We start from the raw sequence: 23,737 nt of genomic DNA on the forward strand, positions 1-23,737 counted from the left end.
GGTCTTTACAGCTACAATCTTTGCCAGAGCCTCTCTTAACAAGCACATACTGTTTGCTACAGGAACCAGCTAATTGTGTCATTCTGGCTATAGCAGGACTGTTTGCCCCCTCCACTGCTACTCTTGACAGTCTGGGTTTATATAAACTTTGCATTTATGTGCAGAACAAAGTCTAATTCTCTCCTCTATGAGTTCATTCCTGTTTGGTGGACTGGTGTGTCAGCCAGCAGGGCTCAACAGATACATTTAATACAGGAGACTGAGATACAGTATGTTTATTCTTAACTTCTGATAACCTAAGGACTACAAGAACGAGAGATGCAGTATCCATTTGCTATGATCCAAGACAACCATCTTTAGGGAGAAAAAAGTAGAATAAGTGATCAATACTAACACTACATTAGTTCCAAATATATATTTTTTTTTCCAGTTATGGCAGCTTAACTATTTATTGTTCATCCGGCCCACTTTTAATCTGATCAAGTTAAAGGTCACATATTAAAGTTTAAGGACTGTTATTTCATCAAAACCAAAGGAAGTTATAAAAACCCATGAAACCATAGTTTCACTGTAGGTCTTACATCTTCATATTCTGTATCACTAGTAGAAAAGGGATAATGCATCTCAGTTTGCTTACAAGCTAGGAGATCACTTTGAAGTCTGCATATTCCTAACTGCAAACAAAATATAGCACTTTTAACAGGTTATAAATAAACTGGTTTTCAAGCATAGAGCCAGCCCAACAATAACAATACACTATTAAAAAGACCTAAGGCAATGAATTCCATCTCCAATGAAAAAAAAAAAAGAAAAAGAACTGTGCAAACAAGCTTAAAACTATTTCTTTGTGCCAGTGTTATAAAATGTAGATTTCAATAAAGCCTTGACCCAAATGCCAGGACTTGTGAAAAGAATCAGAACAAAACTGGTTACTTTATTTAGGAAAAAAATACTCTTATCTTGCTGCTAATAAAATTGGATACACGCAGTTTAAACATTTACAGTTGCTGTAACACTTTACACAATTCCTATATATGGGTGTAAGAACAAACATTAAAAGACAATGGTGGGTCAAGGCTTTACATTAAAAATAACAACCTACTTTTCTATAGTCTCTAAAATACTATGTTTTCCAATATTTGCAGCCATTCAGGAATATTTTTTTTTTATTTATTTATTAGGAAATGTATACTTTGTGCATGATCTTAATTCCTAATTCCTGGCTCTTTGGGCTGAATGACAAAAGGATCAAACCCATTGAAGTGGATGGTCTCCTTGGAGGTTCAGTAGAGAAACCCTGGCTCAGTTAGTCTCATACGATGAAAGCAGTGCTGCATCCACTGGCTCCATGCAGGATGGACAGGTAAAGGATCTCATCAACCAGTCATCTATACAGTCCAGGTGGTAAATGTGCATGCACGGCAGAAATCGGATAGGGTCCCCATAAACAAAGTCCATCATACAAATGACACATCTGGGGGGGGAAAAAAAATAAAATATTGAAGCTGCTGTTACCAAACTGGAAATGAAAAATAGTGTACTATCTACTCCTGGATGACTTTAGTATTTGTAGGTACTGTGAGGAGTATCCTTGCATAGGAGAAAGGCAAAAGCCTTAGAATAACAGAATAGTTTGGGTTGCAAAGGACCTTAAAGCTCATTGAATTCCACCCCACTATCACAGGCAGGGATGCCACTCATAACATCAGCCTTCTGCATGGCCATTTCCTTTTTCAGAAAGCTGCGTTAAACTACAGCCCCCGAAAAGAAGGCAGAAACAGAATGGCAAGATCAGGTTTCCCAGGGCAGTGTCACAAAGCAAGGCAACAGCCACGTGTGACTGGGACTTACTCTCTGATCTTCTTTTCGGAGCCGTCTCTCCCGGGATCATAGACTCCTTTAGGTAGGTGCTGGATGAGGCCTATCCGCTGCGCTATCCGGATCTGCTCTTCTTCTGTCAGCTGTGTGGCCAGCCGGGTCTGGCTTGGAGTTGGGTGATACACAGGAACAGGGACCTGCTCCTAAAATTAAAATATTTCAGTTAAAAACTACCACAGAGGCTTTCCTACCGTTTCGTAGCACAGAACTTGGCATTCGATTTTTCCTCTCTTAGTCCTACAAATATTCGTACGAACTCCCACTCCTACTTTGCAATTTTGGGGCTATAATTACACTGAGAATGGGATAAAGAATTGAGGCCAGTATTTGAGCAAGGAGCTGCTCGTGGTTGTTCTCTGCAAAAGCTTTTGATCTCAAGGAATTGTTCATACATGAGATACCCGGACAACAAACTGCACGTGCCAGCAGGCAAATAAACCTTACAGGGACCTGGTAAACTGCTGTGGTAGGGAACAGAACAACACAAGGGCTGAGGGAGAGCCCCCAGCATGTGCAACAAAAAGCAGAATCTATGGGTTGGTTTTTTTTACATTTAGGAAGAACTGTTTGCTAAGATGAGGGCACTGCCTACTCTTAAGTTTTAGAAAGCAAGGTTTTATTTGTTTAGTAATGACTAAAATTTACGTGAGCTGTTCTGGGCCACACAAGGTCCAATCCAGAACTGTAGATTTAATTCTTGTGGGTTAAAAAAATGTCACCTGAACAATAAGAAGAACAGCTTAAGTAAGTAACCCAAGTTTTACATTTCTTCTTATATATTAATATAATTTTATGGGTTCTCCCAAGCTGGACTTCAACTGCTGAAATGCTTAAGGTATATATTTTCCGAAAAAAATTTAGGCAATGTATAGCTGTTATGCAGTCCTTCGTCTACCACATTCTCAGAAGTTTCTTTTGAATATTAATGAACTTTAGGTCAGATATTTTCACTGACATTTATATCAACATGGTACTTAATTTACTTGCTTTTAAAGCATTTTTTGATACATAAATACCAATTTTTAACACGATACATTATTAGGACAGTATTGGCCAGTAGCCATAAATCTGCTGTTAACAGGGAGACAATTTCTTGCAAAAGGTCTATTTTGATGGTACTTCTTAAACAGCAGAAAAAAACTCAACTTATAGATGTGTCTGAAAATAAACCTGCTGCATCAGAGACACACTGATTAATCTGTTTGGAAAGTGCAAAAGCTGATGTTTCAGAGGACACTGCTGCAGGCCAAGCAGAGAGCAGGAGTGTGTGCAGCTGTTCTGGTCACCTCCGACCGCTCTCCCATTGCCCGCTTGCTCCCTCATCACTGATGTGGGGCACACACAGGATTTCACTGTCTGACAGAGTAACCACCTTCCAAAACATGCATGTCCTTCCAGACCATAGGCCGCCATGGGCACCTCCAGATATTCCCAGCAGGAACACGGCTGTGTTCCCCCCTCCTGTGCCCTCTGCCTCCTGCTCTGGCAGTGCTGTGTTCACCCATCACCAACACCCGGCACAGCCCAGCTGTGAGTTTAACACTGCGCTTGGAAAACCCAATAAAGCCATTCTTATTTCACTGCTGGGGTGCACTTGAAGTGGACAGTCATCTTCCAGACTCCTGGAAGGCCAGGAGAAAGCTGCCCGAGGAGTGTGCAGCCTCTCACCAGTGCCGCCCAACAGCAAAGTCCTTGCTCATGAGAAATGCTAATCACAGATACAAGTCTGCCTGGCAATTCTTCACTGAACACTGTGCATGCCACTGGCAATTCAGCTGTGGGGTAGAATCCACAATCTTCTCTTAATTTAGCTACACTAGGATTTCCCCCTCTGATTTCCTGGCAGAACTCAGAGGAATTATGAGAAGGTTCAAAAGACAGAACACGCCAGGGGTTCTCCAAGTGATTAATTTCCCGACTACTCTAAACCGTATTTCACAGAACTCTTTTTAGATCAGCTGACTTTTAGTGCTTTAAATTATCTAAAGTCTTCTCTAATCATCATTTGGATAGAGAAAAGCACCAGCTGAACCTACAGATGACCTGTCAGATATAAAGCATTCAGAAAGTGACTGCAACCTTTGGTGCCTGCAAAATAAAGCATTTTTCCCCTCATAAATGCTGCCGACCCTCTGTGCTGAACACTGGAGCTCGAGGCAGAACCCGGTCCTGGTTTTATGTTTCAAGAACTTAACACCACAAATTCTCAGTAACTTTTTTTTCCAGGGGCTTTGCTGTACTTCTTTGAACAGGTTATTAAATCAATAGCAGAAAGCATTACTGCTTCCTCCTTTATTTGTGACACAGATGTAGAGAACGCTCAGCATTTGGAGAGAGATGCACCCCTCCACGTCTTGGAATAAAAAAGAGGAGTAGTATAACTAACGACAGGCACAGCATAGGCTGGTGCCAACATGGGCAGGACGGGAGGCAACAGCTCCCCTTGCCCAAACCAGGGCTGCAAGTCATAGTGCAGGAAAGGCAAACACAGGAGGGGGGAAAAAAGGAGGAATAAAGATCCAAAAAACCCTCAAAATGTCTGAAAGTAGCAACAGCAACTGGTAGTGAATGTCTGTACCAGAACAACAGCAAATTGATCACCTCGGTAAACATTATACAGCAAAAGGGAACCACAATTAAATAAGAATCTGTTGTGAGTTAGAACAATTACATCTGGACAGCTCTGAAGTAAGCAATCAGTCAGCTACCCAACCGACCACGGCTTTGGTTAAGTTTGGGAGAGTGAATAACATAACTTTTAAACCTGTGATAGGCCAGACAAGAACAAAATCTCATTCTAGTCTTTTACAGGCACTTTCTGCGAGTGACCACCAAGGGACCATGTACTTGGGGAACCCGATTCTGCATTATTGCAAAGCCCCTCTGCTGCCCCTCTTTGCAGGGTGTTCCCTGCAAAGACCTGAAGGGAGGCCTGAAGGACCACTTAGGCCCCTTTTCCCTGCCAAATACACAAATGCTTTCTCCCCACGGCCAGTGCTGCATGGAAACACTCCTCCCTCAGGCATCCTGTCTCAGGTTCCCTCCCAGCAGAGCTGCCCTGTGCTGCATGTCTGACATGGCCCATTAAGGCGGGAATTTATAGTTGCCAGCTGTGGGCTTCTACAATTTCACATGCTAGACAAGAATCTCCTGTCAGATGAGTAACTGGGTGGAAATGGTGGTGTTGCCATGACGTCTTCATGCTTTGAAGGCAGAAAACTGGGGTTGGTGTGGCTGCTCTGAAAAACGTGTAAGGTAGTCCTGTAAATAAACTCGAGTGGCCGCTCCATGCCCAGGCACTGAACATGCTGCTTGCTGGCACTTTCATCTCACTCCCAATTGCTATTAAAAGCCTGCCCAAACTGAGCCCTGGACACAAACATACCAGGAAAATGGAAGAACACAACTGCACACGTTGCAGTGTCACATTATAGACTACATGGACACTGACCCTTTCAAAGGGTCTTCTCCCCTCCAACAGTGTGTTCGTACCTGTATGATTCTAAAAATACTTTATTATTCATGAGGATCTGAGAGCCCAGATTTCTCTGACTGAGAAGTGGACATCCCCAGAGGGATCAAAGCAAGAGATGGAGCATGAAGTGCTCCCTCAACAGATCCTGATGACCCCCCACCAGCTGAGCTGGGCTCCTTCAGCCCTGCTGGCACACCCCGAGGCTGGCCCCGCTCGCAGCCATCACCCCTCACCACGCTGGCAGCTGCATCCTTGGGTTTCTCCACTACCAAATCTCTGGACTGTTTTTGGAAGTTAAGCTCATCCGACAATAATTCCAAGCCGCCCGTAAGGCTGGAGTGCAACCCTCCACATAGTCTGCGAGGGTTTATCACCCCTCTGCAAATCTTTCACAGTGTGTAAAGGCTGCTTTCGTCAACCCACATTAAGGCAAGGTCCTGCTCACTCCAGTGCGGGTGTTCAAGGGTAACAACGTGAGGATTCCACACTTCAGCCAGCTCACATTTGTAGCTAGAGGCCCCTTGACATGTATATATATAAAAAAAGACTGTATTACCCAAGTGATTATTATTTTACTGCAAAGACGAGCATGAAATTTATTGCTCTGGTGTCTCATATTTCCCTTATCAACCACGGAAAATGTTTTTACAGACAAAATTACGAAATACTGAACTTCTAGCCAAAGTCTGTGTTATTTATCATTTGATATAGATGTCAGGCACTTCAAACCAAAGATGAAATTTCATGCTAACTCTATTACTATATGCAAAAAAACCCCTAGCTCAGGCCAAAACAAATAATCAAACCCACATATTACTGTTGGGCAATGAAAGAAAAATCACTTTCTGGCCCTTAATTTGCTTTAATCATTATTTTTTTCCCATATGAATCTAGTAATGATTAACCACCTCAGATGGCCATAGTCCTAGAGATACACAACTTTCTTCTTGTTCACAAAGTCAGTGGTGTCAGCATAAGTTTCCCTGGCTTTCTGTGCACAGAAATCATTCACTCCCAATGTTTATTCGGCCCTTAAAAACAGCGGCATTAATTTAGGCTCAAGGACTAGAGCAGGGTTTGTGTTTCCATCTCACCCTGGCTCCTCCTCCTTCAGGGGGGAGAAATTATAGAGGGCATCTGGAGGTCTGCATTTTTCACTCCTAATGGAAATAAACATTTTCACACATGGCTTAAAAGGCCCAGCCACTTTCTATGTGCAGATTCCCAAGCATGCTTTGGGTTCTCGACTAGAAAAAAGGTTTCATCAAGCATGATTTCCAGTTTTAAGTTTCCTCATCAATGCAACCTACCTTGGTTACTTATGCTGCCGTAAATCTGCTTTTCCCTTGTTTTATAGTCTTTTTGTCTTGTTTTTGCAAGTGCCATGAATTTGTAATACTCTGAAAACAGGTCAGTGCTAGATCAGAAACTCTTAATCCCTGGATAAAGATTATTTTAAGATCCCTCTACGCCACATATCAGCAGTATGTTATCAGGGCTTTTGTCTGTTTGTTGTTTTTAGAATTGCACCAACATGCACAAATTATCCTTTCAGGACGGTCAAAGGTGAGATGAATAATTTATAACATCTAATAGTTCTAGAGGTTAAAGCTTCACTGCTGTCCCCAAGATCCTGCCTACAGCCACCTGCTTTCCACTACCGAATACTTTGCTAAGTTTCCATCTCCAGATTTTCTTCCTCACCTAATCCAGTGCTCTCCGTGTGTCTCACCCTGCGATATTAATTTGCATTTTATCACCGGATCAACAGCATATCTGTTAATTCAGTCTGACAAAGGAGACAAACATCTTCCAAGCTACGTTCATCCTAAATATTTTTTACACTTTTTAAAATACCAGTAGCTGTAGCGCTTATGCTCCTTGCGGTTGCTGCCTCATTAATTAATGCAAATATAACAGTTCCATTTGCATTTCCCCAGCCGTTCCCACAGCTCTTTTTTTGAAATCCCTTCGATATGCAAACGTCTTTCATGAGACACACTGTGTGAAGGCAGCTGCCCTGGTTCACACACAGCTGCAGCAGGGCTGCACAGCCTTTGCTGCTCACCAGCCCTCCAACACCAACCTGACACACGGCCAGGCCCCTCTCCAGCCCAGCAGCTGAGGTGCTTAGCAGGGAGCCTAAATAACTTAAGAACAACCTCAATTTATAGATGTAAAGTCAGGAGGTGAGAAAAAAAAAAAATTGTGCTTTTGGGGTATTTTTGAAAAATCCTTAATGAATCTGATGGAATTTTCTCTTCTCACTGCTTTATTACTCATAAGGAACTTGCTGGGATGATGGTCCAGGGGCCTTTTCTGTGAATGCCATTCTGACTGGGGTGAAAAGACTCAAACTCCATCCATATGTGAACACACATTCTGAAATAATATCCTCCCCCAAGACACATTAATGTAAAACCACGCACCATTATATTGTGCATTATACGACAGCTAGAGCTTACTTTAATAATCCTTAGAATATTATGAGCAGCCTGCCAACTGTAAAAGCCTTTTTCTGCCATACAGGAGAGAACAGTTCATTTATAAAGGTGAACAGCAGTTGCTATAAAACATCATGTAATGAAATTGTTACCCAATTTTTTATACTGCTGCTTCCAGGTAGCCACTCTATGAATAACTGCGACAGCTGAACACTTAATGCTAGAAAGTTCTTCTGAAAGAAAAATCTCCTCCTCTCCCAACTGGAGGGGACATCTGGGGCAGACAGCCAGGTCAGATACACATGCACACACACACACACGCTTCCTACCATGATGTTCTTAAAGGAAAATTAATAAGAATTCTGGCATTGTAGGAATTTGGCACTGTAAATATAGTCAGTAATTAATATAACAACTGACTAAGGAACCAGTGTTCACCAGAGGAACTTGCAGAATCTGCACAGTATTTCTTCAGCTGCTGACTCCAATTAAGAATCAACACCTGGTTTGAGTCATGGATCACTTCAGAGGGAGGTGTTTTTTTGGAGAAAGCCAGTTTTTCTGCAGTGATGGTGTAGTCTCATTTCAACTATAACCAAAACTGTAAAATTGTCCTGTGCATTTTTCACAATTATTCCATTGAAATTACTAGGAAAGAAGAGTTGGAAAAGATTAGCAACCATGAAAGAGACTCCTGGCTGACAACTCTTAAAATATCACCTGTCCCCTGAGCTCAGCTTTGCTACCAAAAATAGGACTGGGGCAGAGGGAGAAGAGGTACAGACTAGATGCATCCTGCCTGCTGCTTTCCTAGACAGTGAAATTTGTTAGAGAAATGGACTTTGTTTTCAAGTTTTGTCCCTGTGCTGTCACACAAACCCAAAAAGGCTACCTGCTGCCAAGACAAAGAGTTGGCAGTGCCCTTGCAGCTTGGCCACAGCAAACCCAGCCTTACCTGGCAGATGGAAATCACCTGGAGCTCTGCAGAGTCACCTGCTCTGAAATTTGATTAACCATTAGGGCAAACCTAAATACAAAAGATTAGCAAGAAAGAGTTGTAGGGGAAAAGCAGTAATTAAAAAGCAGTAATTAATCCCTGGAAGCACAATCTCCTGACAGAGCCAGACAGTTTTTACATTTCTAGGCTGCACAGCAGGTTTCTCTGACTCAAGGACGTCAACCTTGGGTACGGTTCCACTGGCTGATTTCTCATTCACCAGCTTTGTGTCAGTTTTAGGTCTCCTTGTTCCTTTCTCCAGAGATCCCATCAAACATCAGGCTGTGAATTTCTTCAGGAAAGTGGATAACATACACTAACACATCCCAGACCACTAAATTGCTCACCAGAGAACTGACTCCAGCCCTCCAGACAGCCTCACTGACAGCTCAACTTACAGCATCAGGCCACAACTTCTGAGAGATAACAAAACCCTCTTATTACAGCTCCTAGCATGTTTATTTTAATAGGCTTTTTTTTATACTGGGAAGGAAAAGATTCATAAACAATTTATAAAAATTCATGCTTTTCTGTCAAGCTACTGCAGTGAGCAAAGCCAGGAAAGGACAGTTGCACCTAAATATTAAATTAAGGACACTCAGGCACAAAATGCAGCCTCCTGAGACTTGTACTCCCTAAGGACTACAAAGCAAAGCAGCTGGGCAGGGAGAAAATCTAGCAGAAGGGGCCAGCAGTCAGTTCTGCAGCTGGTGGTAGAAGAACAGCTGTGTATGTGGATCATCCTACCCCATAAGCAACCACAACATCTGTGTTATTGGTATATGTTCTCTCCCATTTACGCCAAGTGGTTCTTTGCAGAAACCCCTCCTCAGGCCTGGCAAGCTCAGACAGTTATTACAGTGCTATGACTACGTTAAACACAGCACTTACGGTTCAAGCGAGATGGCTGCTGGAAAACTGAGAAGTAGATTTAACAACAAATAAAAAACTGACATTTTGGGGAAAAGAGGCTGAAAAGAAATCTCTCAGACTGACTCCTCCGCTGAAAGGTACAGAGTGAACTTACTGTGTCCCATTCACTTACTGCTGCGGAACTGCTGGGTCGCAGGAAGCAAAAATAAAAAAGAACACCCCCCAAGAAAAAAAAAATGGAGTTAGTGTGTTTTTTGGAGGCTGAATTCAAGCACAAGAGACAGGGGAAGCTACAATGGAAAAGGTGACAGAACACTAACAGTCCACACAGAAACACAGGAATCATTCACATTTCCTTCAGACACAGGTTTACTTTCTGGAAAGGGTAAATATCAGTCAGTGTAGCTTGTTTATAGCATAAATCAAAGGGATAACAGCTAAAAAATGGTAGTATTGATCATCCTGGGGCACACAAAATCTGCAGGCAGCCATGACTCTTGCTATGCCAGGCCCTGTCTGCAGCAGCAAACCTGCCTTGCTCCCTGATGTCCAACACATGTGGTTTGTCCTGGATATGATCTCCTGTGCACACCCCTCAAAGCACTCCGAGGCTTTGACTCACCTCTGAATATAGCACACAAAAAAGGCTTAAGCTCACACGTGCTTCTGCCTCACGAGACATGAGCTTGGCCCAAATCTACCATCCCAAAACTCCCAGAGCATTGCATCACTCAGACAAGTGCGTGCAAGTCCTCTACATGAAGGGCTTGGTACGGATCACTGGACAGGCATCATCCCACGAAGAGCACAGAGACACAGGTGACCTCAGGTGGGCAGTGTAACACTGCACGCTATGCCCTGAACCACTGCTGAGCCTGCACACTCAGCGTACCCAAGGAAGCACACCCAGCTCCTGCTTTTGGTGCCATTTCAGGGAATCTGGGGATCAGGGCACAGCTGACTCCAGTTGCTCTAAAACAGCACTGCCTCTGGACTGTGGGTCCTGCCACTTCCCTTGCAGTGTCTCCAAGGACACTGCTCCCACCGCCTCTCCGTGAAAAGCAAACAAGCCACTGCCATCGACTGTGCGAGTGCTACAGCTGCTGAAAAAGTTGGGAGCAGGCAGCCAAGAGGAAAACGGGAGGAGTGCCCCTGTTGGGACTCAAGCCAATTGTGAAAACCTGACTCCAAACACTTAAAAAATAGCAAGAGTGCTAAAATGTATCTTTTGGCAAGAATTAGGTCAGCTTGATGGCAATTCTAAGAACAAGACAACTCTTCTCAGTACTTCAGGAACAAGGTAGGAAAATTACAGAAATCAGCCCTAATTAGCCAAAAGGACAGGCTGGGGACAACAGCCAAGCCAGGGAGTAAACATGAAAATGCACATAAGCTTAAGGTACAAGCAATCAATCCATCAGGGGAGGACTGCTGAGATATAAATACGAGTTCTACTTCAGTGTGTAAATAGACATGTATATGCATAATTAAATGTGTCAGTTTGAACTAATAAGAACATAACATATAGTAGAAAAATATTATGCAGAACTAGGACTGTATTTTAGAAAAAGAGTGAGTAGGATATCAAGGGATCAGTGAAATCAAGTGATGAATGATCTCATCTCTAGGCTGAGCGTTACTGATCCACACATGTCAAACACCCTCCTTGGGCAAAGAGGGCTCTGCAGAGCACAGTTTAACAGCCTCGCCTAAAGCAGTTTCCACACACATCCAAAAGCATCCTATCAAGGAGTGCAGGTCCTCCTACACCAAGTTTCTAAAACAGGACTTAAACAGACACAACAGTCCCAGCTAGACTGAGAACATCACCCCTATGTGTCAGGTCTTCTGAGAGGTGTCAACTCAGCTTCAGATAAGAGGTAACACAGGTAACGAAAACAAACAGGCACATCAACGGCAGCCACCTCAAATCATCTACCCCTCAAGCACTATCCCGAGAGGACACAAAATACTTCTCTGTAGCCACTCGGTTGTACACAAGCACCAAAAAAGAGGTTTGAAAGAGGACACAGTAGTTCTTTTTATAGAGATACAGTCTGTTATCCAACCAAAACACACAGAAGAGGCAACACAAGAGCAGGCTTCTGCAAACCTTGACAGGGGCCTTCCCCTTACCAGGGACCAGCTGATGAGGCAGAGCCAGCCTGGGAAGGCGGGCCAGCAAGGAAGCCAAGCAGAAACCCGACGAAGAATTTTTCATCAGGACTCACAGCAAACAGGACTCTCACACAGTGCAAACCTCTGCCACGGCATACAGAGAAAAAACAATTGCTCTGCTAAGGATAAATGACTTGGAGGAGAAAAGTGTTAACAGTGTAGGTGCTACTGCAGAAGAGCTTCAAAAATCAGACAGGGCTGGTCACAAGCTGGGTCTGTGTAACCACAGAGCAGGAAAACCTGCAGCAGAGACTGCTGGTGTGAGACTTCACTGACTGCTGTGAGACTGTCAGTGAAGCAGCCCATGAGAGTAGAGTTTGTTCCAAAACTCAGGAATCTGTGCTATACTTCACTGGATCATAACTTTGTACTCAATTTGAAATATTTTAATGGCTTTTTAACAAAGCCATCCTCAATTACAAACGCTTGCTCAAGCAGAAAGGTGCCACACCTTGGCAGTTTGATGGTACACTCAGCTCCACAGGCCTTTTTATTTTCTTAATGGCATCTGAATTTCTAAAACTGAGTAGATACTCCTGAGATCCAGGTGTGTGACGGAGCCTCAGCCCAGGCAGTGCAGCAGGGAGACTGCGCAGATGCAGCCAGGAGACTTCCTGAGGCCAGTTAAAGGATATGTCAATGCTGCCTTTTGCAACAGCTTAACCACAGCCATTTTAAGCATGTTTCTGTGTTAGGCTGCTAGAAAGCCACAGACAGATGAAGCCTCACATACACCTGCTATACACTGGGGCACCTCAAACACAGTCTGAGTCTCTGCGTGCCACTGTCCGTGCCAGCTTGGTGAGGATGACCCTACCAGCCAACAGCTCCTCCCCCCTTCCACCAGCTACTGGGAAACCAACTGGGATTTCTTCCACGTTGTGAAGCTGAATTGAGGTTTGAATTAAGGGTACAAGCAGCTGTGCTGGGCTGTGCAAGAGATTTTGGCCCAGCCCAAGGGCACTGAATTGTGTGGACACTGTCACCTCTCCCAGGCACACACTGTCTGCCATCTCCCACTTCAGGAAGAATAAACACACACACAACAAATGCAATTTGACTATTTGTTTATCATCATTTGATAACATCAATTATTTCAACTCTGAGTCAATAAGCAGCAGCTTAAATAGCCAGAGGCCCTGATTCAGGCTATCGGCTCATCTCAGCCAGTCATTTATTAATCTTAAAGGAATGCCTGAGACATTAAACCATTATTTCTGAATCTGTTGTTTTTTTAAAGCAGTTCTCTATCTAAAAGCAAGGAATGACTGCATGAATATTAAAGGAATGACTACATGAATATTAAGGCACACTAAGGCTTGACAGAGCTCCACTTCTCGACGCAGTATTAGCAGTGAACACAAGGGCAATGTTTCTATTTTTTCCAGTTAAGTCTTGTCCTCACAAGCAGTGACTCTGCGTTTTTAGCTCGAAGGGCACAAATCCAAGTGTGATCTCATGCAACTGTCAAACCTCTTCTAACAGAAAAAAAACCTGTGCCAAGAACAGGTAGAAGAATCATAAATAGCTCTCTCAGGAGTTGGTTATACAAGCGAAATATTTCCAGAACACATTTTTCCTACTATTTTAAAGTTTTAAATGCTCAAAGACAGTTCAATGAGCACCTGGTCACCTCTTTAGTGTGTCACCAGACAACACACATTCATTTCACTTGTATGTACGAAACATGCAGCCAGTTGCTGGTGCAAGCAGGACAAGTCACAAACATTTGGCTTCACAGATGAATAAGGTACAACTTCCACCACTAAGTGTACATGCAACCACCTGGCTAATCAGCCTCTTCAATCTGTGGTGTGGTGGGTTTTTTTAAACTCCTCTTTGGATCTTCCCTGTGCTGGTTTCACACCAAAAATACTTGTGTTTGTTTCAGCACAGGTGCCTTTGGTTTGAAGGGGGAATTGAAGCAGGTCCAAGGCTCTGCAGGGGTGAGGGGGGAGATGGGGAGCACAGAGCCCCACCCAGCCTCTGCAGCCACCACAGCTCCCATTTCACCTTCTTCAACCCCAGTGGGATGAAGAAAACGTCTCTCTTGTCAGGCCATTCTGCTTACACCCACTCTCACGGGAGATGGCAAGTGCTTTGTTTACATTAAAACTGGCTTTCTGAAGGAAAACTTGAACATTTTGACACTGGATTCATCCTGCTGACTGCATGGATCAGTAAGATCTACAAACATACCCCAGCAGCACACTTAGTAAGGATTTCAAATGCTACCAGGGACACGCACTTGAGCACCTACTTAAGTACTTGCCTGAATTAAGGCTCAGGCTGTCGCAAAATCTCAGAATAACAGAAAACTGCTTGAGAGGAGGGACATGAAAACAAAGAGGTCATTTTTCTAAATATGGATTGACTGGTTGGAAGACAAAGCCTCATTTCTCCCCGACACACCCGCATGAGAGCAGCTGCACAGCCGGGAGATCTCCAGCCCCAGCTCACCCACATGCAACTACGTACCTTTCATGTTGTGTGAAGTACACCAGAAACCCTGAACACTGAGCACAGAGATACACAGGATGTAGTTTTAGTATCCAGTTTTAGCTGGAGCTGAGAAAATCACACACAAATTTTATCTGTTCAAATTTAAAAACACCGATTTCCCAAGAACATCACCCCTGACTTTCAAATACTCTGATTTACATCCAGGTGAGAGGACAGAGCTCGGGTCCTGTGCCGAAGTGTAACTCCTCTGCAGGTGAGGTATATGCTACTTTCAATGCCCCTCTGAGTCAGAAAGGAAAGCCTAATGTCATCAACATTATGCTACCAACACTCTCTCAAGCTTTGTGAAGATATAAAGAAACATTTGTACTTAACGTATTCTCCTGCATTAATGTTTAGGGTGGAATAACCGTGTCCTGCCACAACCCACACGATCACTAAAATAAGTTCTGTCAGTTTATACACACACAGACAAACTGCAGTCACGACAAAACAGCAGAATGGAGTAACACTGAGCTTTGAGGCTGTAAATCTGGACGTATTTAGTATTTTACCATGTAAAAAAAATACACAGCCCCAGCAAAACAGCTATTAAGAAAACCTGGGAGTTCTTTAAATTTAATTTATGACATTTAGTCTAGAATGCACCTTATTACCTTGGGAGTCATAAGGGTGTAACTACAGAGGTAACTGTAGCTAGATGAGCTCCGAGAGAAAAAGCAGCTCCTTGCTCAGATTGTAACTTCATAAGCTGAAATATCATCACTCAATTACTACAGAAATATTTTAGTTATCTTTCTAGACTTTTCCACTCGTCATAAGGTCCTGGACACCCCTCAGACAGGCAGTGGATGCAGAAGAGTAATCTGGGAAGCAGACAGCACTTAGTGCTGCTCCTCCAAGGCTGAGGACCTACAGGACTAAACTCACTTTGTCTCCTTACACACAGCTGCAGCTAAGTGAAGGCACAGAATGTGCTTCCCTGGAGACACCAAAAGATTTGCTGAGTAATCTCTGAACCAAATAGGCAAGATAACAAGGTGAATCTGAATTCCTGTCTTTATTTGGGATACCTCCTTTCTTATGGATGACTCTCCAGTGCAGTAAAGACATGAGTAGAAATTACTGCAACAAACAACTTTTTGTTCTTTCACTTGTTTTGAGTCACACAGTAGCAGCAGAAATAAACTGATCCTTCTGGGAGATGGGCAGCTCTAGATGCTTCCTTGGGGGCAGAAAAGAGCTGGACATGGCTTTCTCCATGAACTTTGGCAAAAATAAGTCCAGTGTTCATCAAATGAAATCTGCTGAATGCCACAAGTACCCTATGGGGCAATTTCAGATTGGCAGACCAGGTAAAGAAAATTTCTGTGCTCTGCTGGAGCTTTGTACAGAAATCAGTCTTAAAATAACTTACAGGCCTGCTCCTAATTTTTTCTATCATTCCATGTAGCGTTCCTGGAGATATCTTCAACATGTCATGGAATGGTTTACCCCAATGAGAGAGGATAACAGCACGTGGAAAGGTTCTTGCCCCTTGGAGCTACGTGTTCTACAGATTTAGAATAAATATTGCCTATGACTTCTAGTATAGGTCCACATGACAAAATTCACTGCAAGACAGAGTGTTCAGTCAATGATCCCTCCATCACTTAAAATATGCCCTATTTTAATATTTTCTTTCTGTAGCTGTTGTTTTTTATTTGGTTTCACTGGCTATGGTTGAGGCAGACTTTGTATTTCAGAAAAACCAAGTTGCTTGAATATCATATCCACTAATAAACACAATAAAAATAGAAGCATTAGCCCAGAAAAACAAAGGCTGAAAGGGATATAGGATCCCTAAATAAATCAGGAGAGTAAACATCAGAGAAACAACTAAAAATCTGTTTGGTACAAGAATAACAAGTGCAGGTTTGCCATAAATAATCTAGAATTGTGAGATAGGCTCTTGAGCCTTAGTTCCCAGCTGATGAAAAAAAGGGCAAAGCTTGACCAGTGTCTTTCCAAAATCATGGATTATCTGCAGAAAATAACTGCACTAAGCATATACAGAACTATCCATATATCCCCTCATTCAGACATCAGAAAACAGACCAATTCACACACTTGTTAATATGCAGTTTCCAACACTGTACAGAACAGGGTTGTTATCCAAATTAATATGTATAACAACTAGCAATAATGCTTGTCATATTTAGTTCAAAGCTAATTTAAATAAAATATGGAAGACAGTGCTCATTAAATCTGAGCCTTGTTTTGTTGAAGCTATTATAGACATCTGCAAACATTGTGTGTCCACCTGGAAGTTTAAGACACTAACAAAACAAAAGCCTTAAATGTCAGACATTTGTGGATAAAACGATTTTCCATTAGCAATTCTGGTTTGATCTCAATGGGGTTTTTCATAACCCACTAGTGGAAAACATCTATGGTGGAAGCACCAAATGTTCTTGGCCAAACCCTGCTTCCTGCAGCACAATCTACAGGTAGAAGCAGGAACGAAGGCAGGGCTGAAAAAAAGACCTTTATATAAAGATGCTACCTGGAAGTTCTTGCACATTCTGAAATCTCCAGCTTTACAAACCCACTTCTCTTCCTTTAGTAGCACCAGGCAGCTGCCCCACTGGTGAGGACCTGGCCCATGGCAAGAAAAGGTAAGGTCAGCAGTGATCAAATGCACATGGGATTATTGCACAGGCACTATTGCTGGAGCACGGTGACCATTCTGCAATTATGATTTAAAATCATATTTATGTTTCTTCAGTTTCCTCTGTTACCTAAGTCTATTTAAAGGAGAAAGAGCAATAGCTACTGGTCTAATTTAAATAGTTATATTCTGTCCAGCTGAAATGTTTACTGTATTCAAACTGAAACCGGGCCAGTGTATTTTGCGAAACAATCCAAGGAAACCTTAGTGGCAGCAAGTGATCTCATTCAGAAAACAACTTCTACAGCTTTGCAGTGCCCCACAGCCCTGGAAACGTGGAATACGACAAAAAAGGAAGGGTGTCCCTTGCTGTCCCAGCAGCCCCATCTCCTGCACCTTTGAGGCTCTTTTCGTAGATCTTCAAGACAAAAACTAAGCCTGACCAAATATAGTTCCTAAGACCCAAAAAAAGCTGTAAAGATGGTATTTACTGCTCGAGTTCAGCATTACTGGTTCTGAATTCAGAAAACTGAACAGAAAGGTACTGAGCAAGGGAGTTTGAGCTACTTAAGAGCACAGCAAGGACTGGGGTTGTTGGGAATGCTGCACAAGCAGATGTATGAAGGAGCAGCAAGATTTGCTTCTCAAATTTATTTCCTGAAACAGGACTTTGTCCCTCAATTTACTTTGAGTAAGTCTGGCTTCAATAGGAAACTAGTGGCCTCCTCTAAGAGATGCCAAACTAGAATAAGAAGCCACAACACATAAAGTAGAACAGTCACATTGAGGCAGCCAGCTCAGCTCCTGCTCTTGCATACTTATATGATTTCTTAATTTTAAACATTTCAGACAACAGAGAGGTTGTTTTATTAAAAGCCACAGACACTGGCAGTCCCCACATACATATGCACAAAGGTAATCAAACTCCTAACAGCAGTGACAAAGCTTGCTAAGTTATGTTCAGACTTTGGAAACCATCCACGGAGTCATAACTGGGAGGTTTGTGTGAGGAGAGAGGCAGAGCAGCACCCACAAAGCAGATCAATGATGTTACTGTGGTCAGTTGTGTCCCAAGGGACATCACAGTCTGCTGTGCAATATGAACAGGCTGTGAAAGTCTTCATCCATTCCTGTACCAAGTCTACTCATGAACTGTTAGGCAACATTAATAAAGGTTCTTTAAAAAAGAAAATAGTGAGCATCTTTAAGGCTGGTTGTAGTAGACAGACCTATATTTTTTTACTATGTTTTGTTCTGTTTGTTTGCTTTTTTTTTTAAACCAGAAAGAGCATATTTAAGAAATAAAGAATTAAGGTTTTGTCTATATCAGAGATTTGTCCTGAAGCAGCAAAGTCCCTCCAACTGAAATCACCACCCCGATGAGGTTAGAAATGACACCTTTAGACTGCATGTCATGCATATGACCATTCCCAAATGCACTCACTGCCAAAGCTAGTATCAGATATTCATTCTGTGCATGCTCTGATACGCAGTTAAGTAGCCTCCATTTCAACATGGGGAAGCCAAATCTTCTCTAATATTGGTGGTAATAGCACACATCTAATACCTGACACCTCTAGATCTTTCTGCAGATGTCACTAAGTAATATGCAATCTATAGACAGCAAAAAGTGCAGACAAATCCAATCTCCATCACAAAGTCAGTTCGGTTCACTAAGCTGACAGGAGGAAAAATAGTAAGACAACCCATTTCAGACACTTGAATGGCACAAGCTGACTCACCAAGGGATGAGATAAGCACCAAAGTCACCATGAAGTGACTGGGGAGCACATGGCTTCAAGTGGAAAGCAGGAGGGAAAAGGAAAGCAATTCCTTCTGGCTGCAGTGGATAGTCAGATCAGACCTCCTTGCCCCAGAAACATAGACACACACAATGCTGATCACGAGGCACACCACATTTCTGCCTGGGTTCAGCTAGTGGTCTGCTGAACAGAGATAGCCCCTGAGCCTCTCCTTTGGCCTCAGCTCCCTTCATTCCTGAGCAGGGCCTGTTGAAACAATTATCTTTAAGTGCTGGAGCACTTAAACTGATCCTGCCATCAGTTTAAGTGAATGCAGATGCTGGTTTCTCCACGTGCCAGAGGTGTACACAGTTCACCACAGGAGCACCAACGGGTTCCACTGTCACCATCCCCGGCATGGTGAAGGCCCCAGGAGAGGAGTATGTGGTGGTGGTAGGCAGTGGCACTTTCTTTAGGGACTTGGAAAGTACCCTTCTCTCCTCAGAAAGGCTGCAGAAGCCCAAAACGCTTAAGTTGCTGATGCACTCAGATAAACTCTCCTGTATCTTAAAAAAAAAATGCCTTACTGACAAAGCGATGGATCCATTTCCCTCAGCCTACGGTACAGCTCACTGTTTGACTCATCACCCCGAGCTGGAAACATTTGCCTGATCCCTCAACACCAACACCCTGTTTGGTAGCATCTGTTATGTAGCTGTTACTACCATTTTCCCAGTTTTTGTTTTCCAATAAAAACACCACTGTGCCAGCAGTGTTGCTTGGAGGTATCTCCAAATGCAGGATCTGACCAGAGCAAAGAACACACTGACCCCAGGATATCACATTCTGCAGAAACTGCTGCTGGCACAAAGGCAGGATCCAAAATACTTGTTAACCCAGAGGTAAATGGTTATTATTCAGCTGCAGCACATTGAGGAGACCCAGAGACACGAAGTTCTGTATGATACAGTTGGGAAGTCTAGCCTTCACCAGGCTGGAATCCAGCCAGTGGCATGTGCATACGATGTTATTTAATAGACCCCCAAAAAAGAGAAAGGATAAAACACCCTCCTTTCCTACCTCAGCCTAAAACTACAGCTCCTTTCTCTTCAGTTCATCAGCTCAGAGTAGGTGACAGCTACATAAAGACAGTTCAGGAGAAGCTATATATAGGGTGAAGTGAACTTTTTCCCAGAAAGCTCTAGATCTAGGTCATCTTGCTTCTTCTGGGAGGTAGGAAAAAACAGGTTACTCACTTAACAAGAACACAGTTTCTAGAGGAAAAAAAAAGATTACTTGGAGCATGTAATTTTATGTAGATAGTACTTTTTCTTTCCTAAAGGATTTTTAAAAACAAAACTTGTCATTAAACACTGTCTCTCTCAAACCCTGACTCCATTTACTGTAAATTGAGAAACTTGTTATATTTACAGAAGGAATGGGCATTCTTTGGAAAGCTTACTTTCAGTAGCTTAGCCACACAGTAGAATAAATACAACTTCAGGTCTTAGAAATTTCAGAGAGCTTGTCTAAATTCAGACATAATGTAAAATCCCTCCTTGTATCTCATTTGTGGTTCTTACAGATGACTGACTGGAAGGATTATAAACAACCCAGCACAGCTCCAGGCGAGTTATCGTATGAATCCACTCTGATGGATTAAGTACCACATTGCCACTTCCAATCAAGGACAGAGTGGGAGAGCAGCCGAGCATCTCACTCATGTTTGGGCCAAAGGCCATCATCTACCTCAGCTCAGCCACTACAGCATCACAAATGCCATTAGCTGAAGAGATGTGCCTTGGAGAGCAGGGCAGGAAGAGTTTTCTCAGCTCAGGACAGACCTTAGAGTGACACTATTCATGCAGTGCTCCTTACCAGTTTCTGATCAGCAGACCCCTAAAAATTGTCAAGTAGAGCTGTGGACCTGCATTTCAGTTTAATGACTACAGATGGGATTTCATTAGCTTTTGTGAGCACAGTCAAAACAGCCCACAGAGCCTCAGAGAGCCAGGAACTATGAGGTGAAAAAGCACTAACCTAGAAAAGAATTAACAGTTAATTTAAAGTGAGTATTTTTGCTTTAAGTGATACTATTCCTTTCCAAGAAGAGTAATGTACTTTCAAGGACGCCATTCTCCATGGGACAACCCACAACTGCCTCAAGGTCTCCAAATATATAGGTATACCATTACAGAACTCTGTGAAGCAAACACTAAAGCAATGACTTAGTTATATTTCATAAGCTAAACTGAAGATAAATGGATGCAACTGCAACAAAAATCATAATACTTAAACAACCAAGGGAAATCCCAAAACATCAGAATGGCAATGGCAATTAAGCAAGTACTATCATAGAGCATAAAATAAAGTCTACAACTGTTAAAATATTAATTTCAGCATCTTAACTAAATCTGAATTTAGAGCATTGGTTTGCTGAGCCTTTTATGTATTTTCCACTGAATGCAGCAGTTCACTGCTTTCTGTTAAGCAACTGTACAGACCAAACCAGTTTAGCAGTTTGGTACATCTGTAATCAAGCAACGCTTGCACTCGTTTGTTCAAAACCTGAGAGCAATCACTTCTCTTTCTGAACTTTAAATAAAATTTATGTATTCAGGCAAAATAAATACTAGTCTTAATCTATGCTGCAAAATTATACTATGTCTGAATTAAAGATTTCGACAACCATGTTAATAAAACACTGTGATTAATGTTCAGTGCACAGAACAAGCTCTGTATCTGGCTTTAATTACAGTGATGAATAAAAGTCAGACACAGGCATCGTCCCAGAGTATTCATGCATTATACTGTCCCATAGATACTGAAATAATGGAGTCTGATGCACTTTGATCTCTTAGATAAGCCTCCCACAGCTCTGAAACAGAAAGGGCAAGAGCACCCAACCTCATCCAACTCTGCAATGTTCGCACACTGAGTCATAAAAGATTTGTATCCCCACTACCAAGATGCATCTCATGGCAATAAATACAGATAAATATTGCTCCATTTCCTTCTGGCTAGAGCTTGTATACAAATCATCAGGAGAGGCACACAGAGTGATAGTGGTGAGGACTACAGGGAAACCTTACAGTCTCTACAGAGCTATATATACTTGGACAGTAGTTATGTTATAGATATATCTCTGGGGTATATTCTAGTCAAACTTCTTTTTTTTTTCTAAAGCAGTTTGTCCATGACAAAGATTAGAAACTGGCAGCATCTGGTAAATGTAATAGTTTTGATCATGGCTGCAGGACAGCCAATTCCTTGCTTTTGTCCAAACCAGCACTGACTGACTGATTTTTTGCTTACAACTGGATAGTCACGCAGCTTCATTGAATTTTATTAGTCATAAACCAGATGTTTCCTTGATGCTTCTAGGACCTCTCTTAGCCATCCAAACTCTACTGGCATATGGGCTAGCTACAATCCCAGCCTCTGGAAAACTCAGCATTGTCAGTCAGCTGAGACTTGTCTTTGACTGAGGATGAGGACCCCTTCATGGGGCATTTGGCCTTGGAGTACAAGGACTTCTCTTGAACCTAGAAATACAACTGCCTCTAGAAATACCAATTACTCCATTTGAGTAAAAAGCAGACTAGAGTACACAGAGGGCACTCCACTGTCCAAAAAATACAGTTGAGGGAAACAGGCTTCAGTATTGCAAGGATAATAGTCTGCACGTTCGTCACTGCACGCTGGGGCTAAGGGAGGAACTGAATTTCCTGAGTCACAGTTTCTCTCGTTCTTCCAACAGTTTCAGTCCTCCCCCAGGCACCTCAGGCCTACATCATCCCTCAACTAAACCAGTGGCTAAAACCAGAGGCAGGATGAGAAGGCTCAAACACGAGCCCAGCCTTTGACAGAGGGTACGTGTGCGTGCTCCTGCGCGAAGCAGAGCGCGCGCGCGAGCGTTGCGGCGGGTCAGCAGAAATGCCCGGTGCAATAAACCAGCTGGTTGTGATTTGGCTGACGCAACTGCGGTTGGAAGGACGGTCCTTTTATCTCCTCCTCCAGTTGCTGCACGCATCTGCTGTTTGTCCGTGTCACCGTGTGTGCATCGTGGCCCAGCAGCTTTTATGCCACCGGCATTCTGACTTTCTTCTTCGCTGATGAGAAACAGAGCGGTTGGCAGATTTCTGTGGAGGGGCTGGTAAATAAAATAATCAACTCTGTAACTGTTTGGTCTCTTGGAAATTGTTTCATTAGTTCATAGGAAAGTCGCGGCTGATTTGCTTTAGTCCATTCCACAGATCCTTATCTCTTCAAAACATAAAACTAGTTTGTTTTCTGCGGTTCAGAAACCGACTCCAGATGTACAGCCAGCAACAGCTGATCCCAGAAATGAACCAGCGGTACATACGGGAAGCAGAGGAGCTTCCTAAATGCATGGTGGTCCTAGAGTTTGGAGAGGGCGGTATTGCATGTTTGGGTTGGCTTGCCCAAAAGAATGCACAATCTCCCAGCACAGCAAAGATTCATCATCCTGATTAGGCAAGATTTCTTATTACCATCTCCACAGCCCCTTCCTTCCCAGTAATCGAGCATCTGAAACACAGGCTGCCAAATAAACGCTGAACTATCAGATTCCAAAACAGATTTTAGGAGACTTATCTACTGCCTTAAACAGATCTTCTGATGAAACTCCCTCTCTACAGCAGCAGGTTTGTCATAAATTTCCGCAGAGGTTCATTCTATAATGGAGGAATATTATTTTATTAAAATCAAATTACCATGGAACACTTTACAAACATGAATTAAATTACAAAGCATGCCTGCACTAAAGATAAACTTCATTACTTCTTTACTCCTCATTTTACAGTGAAGAAACTAAAGTGATCTGCTCAGGTTACAAACAGAAGACATTAAGCAAGGATGATGATGGCTTATGCTAGGGTTAGAGTGGGGGTTTTTGGTGGATTTTGTCTTGTTTAGTTTTGGGGCTGGGGTTGTTTTCCATTGAAGTGCAGTTTTGTCCAGCAAGCAGTTACACAACTCTAGCTCTGCTGAGACATGTCACTGCTATGGTTGCCC

At 42.8% G+C, this 23,737-nt stretch overlaps 1 protein-coding gene across 1 annotated transcript in view; it reads right to left on the reverse strand.

Moving 5' to 3' along the window:
- Positions 1 to 258: 258 nt before the first annotated feature.
- The window catches only part of RNF11 (ring finger protein 11), a gene marked incomplete at its 5' end in the record, with an annotated part of 29,250 nt that continues 5,771 nt past the window's right edge, over positions 259 to 23,737 (reverse strand). Inside the window, 2 exons of the mRNA XM_018072019.1 lie at positions 259 to 1,474; positions 1,852 to 2,021. Of these exons, the coding sequence (XP_017927508.1) occupies positions 1,303 to 1,474; positions 1,852 to 2,021 (342 nt within the window). The remainder of the gene's footprint in view (positions 1,475 to 1,851; positions 2,022 to 23,737) is intronic.

Source organism: Manacus vitellinus, unplaced genomic scaffold (assembly GCF_001715985.3).
Source record: "Manacus vitellinus isolate BGI_N305 unplaced genomic scaffold, ASM171598v3 scaffold_21_pilon, whole genome shotgun sequence".
NCBI classification, from domain to species: domain Eukaryota; kingdom Metazoa; phylum Chordata; class Aves; order Passeriformes; family Pipridae; genus Manacus; species Manacus vitellinus.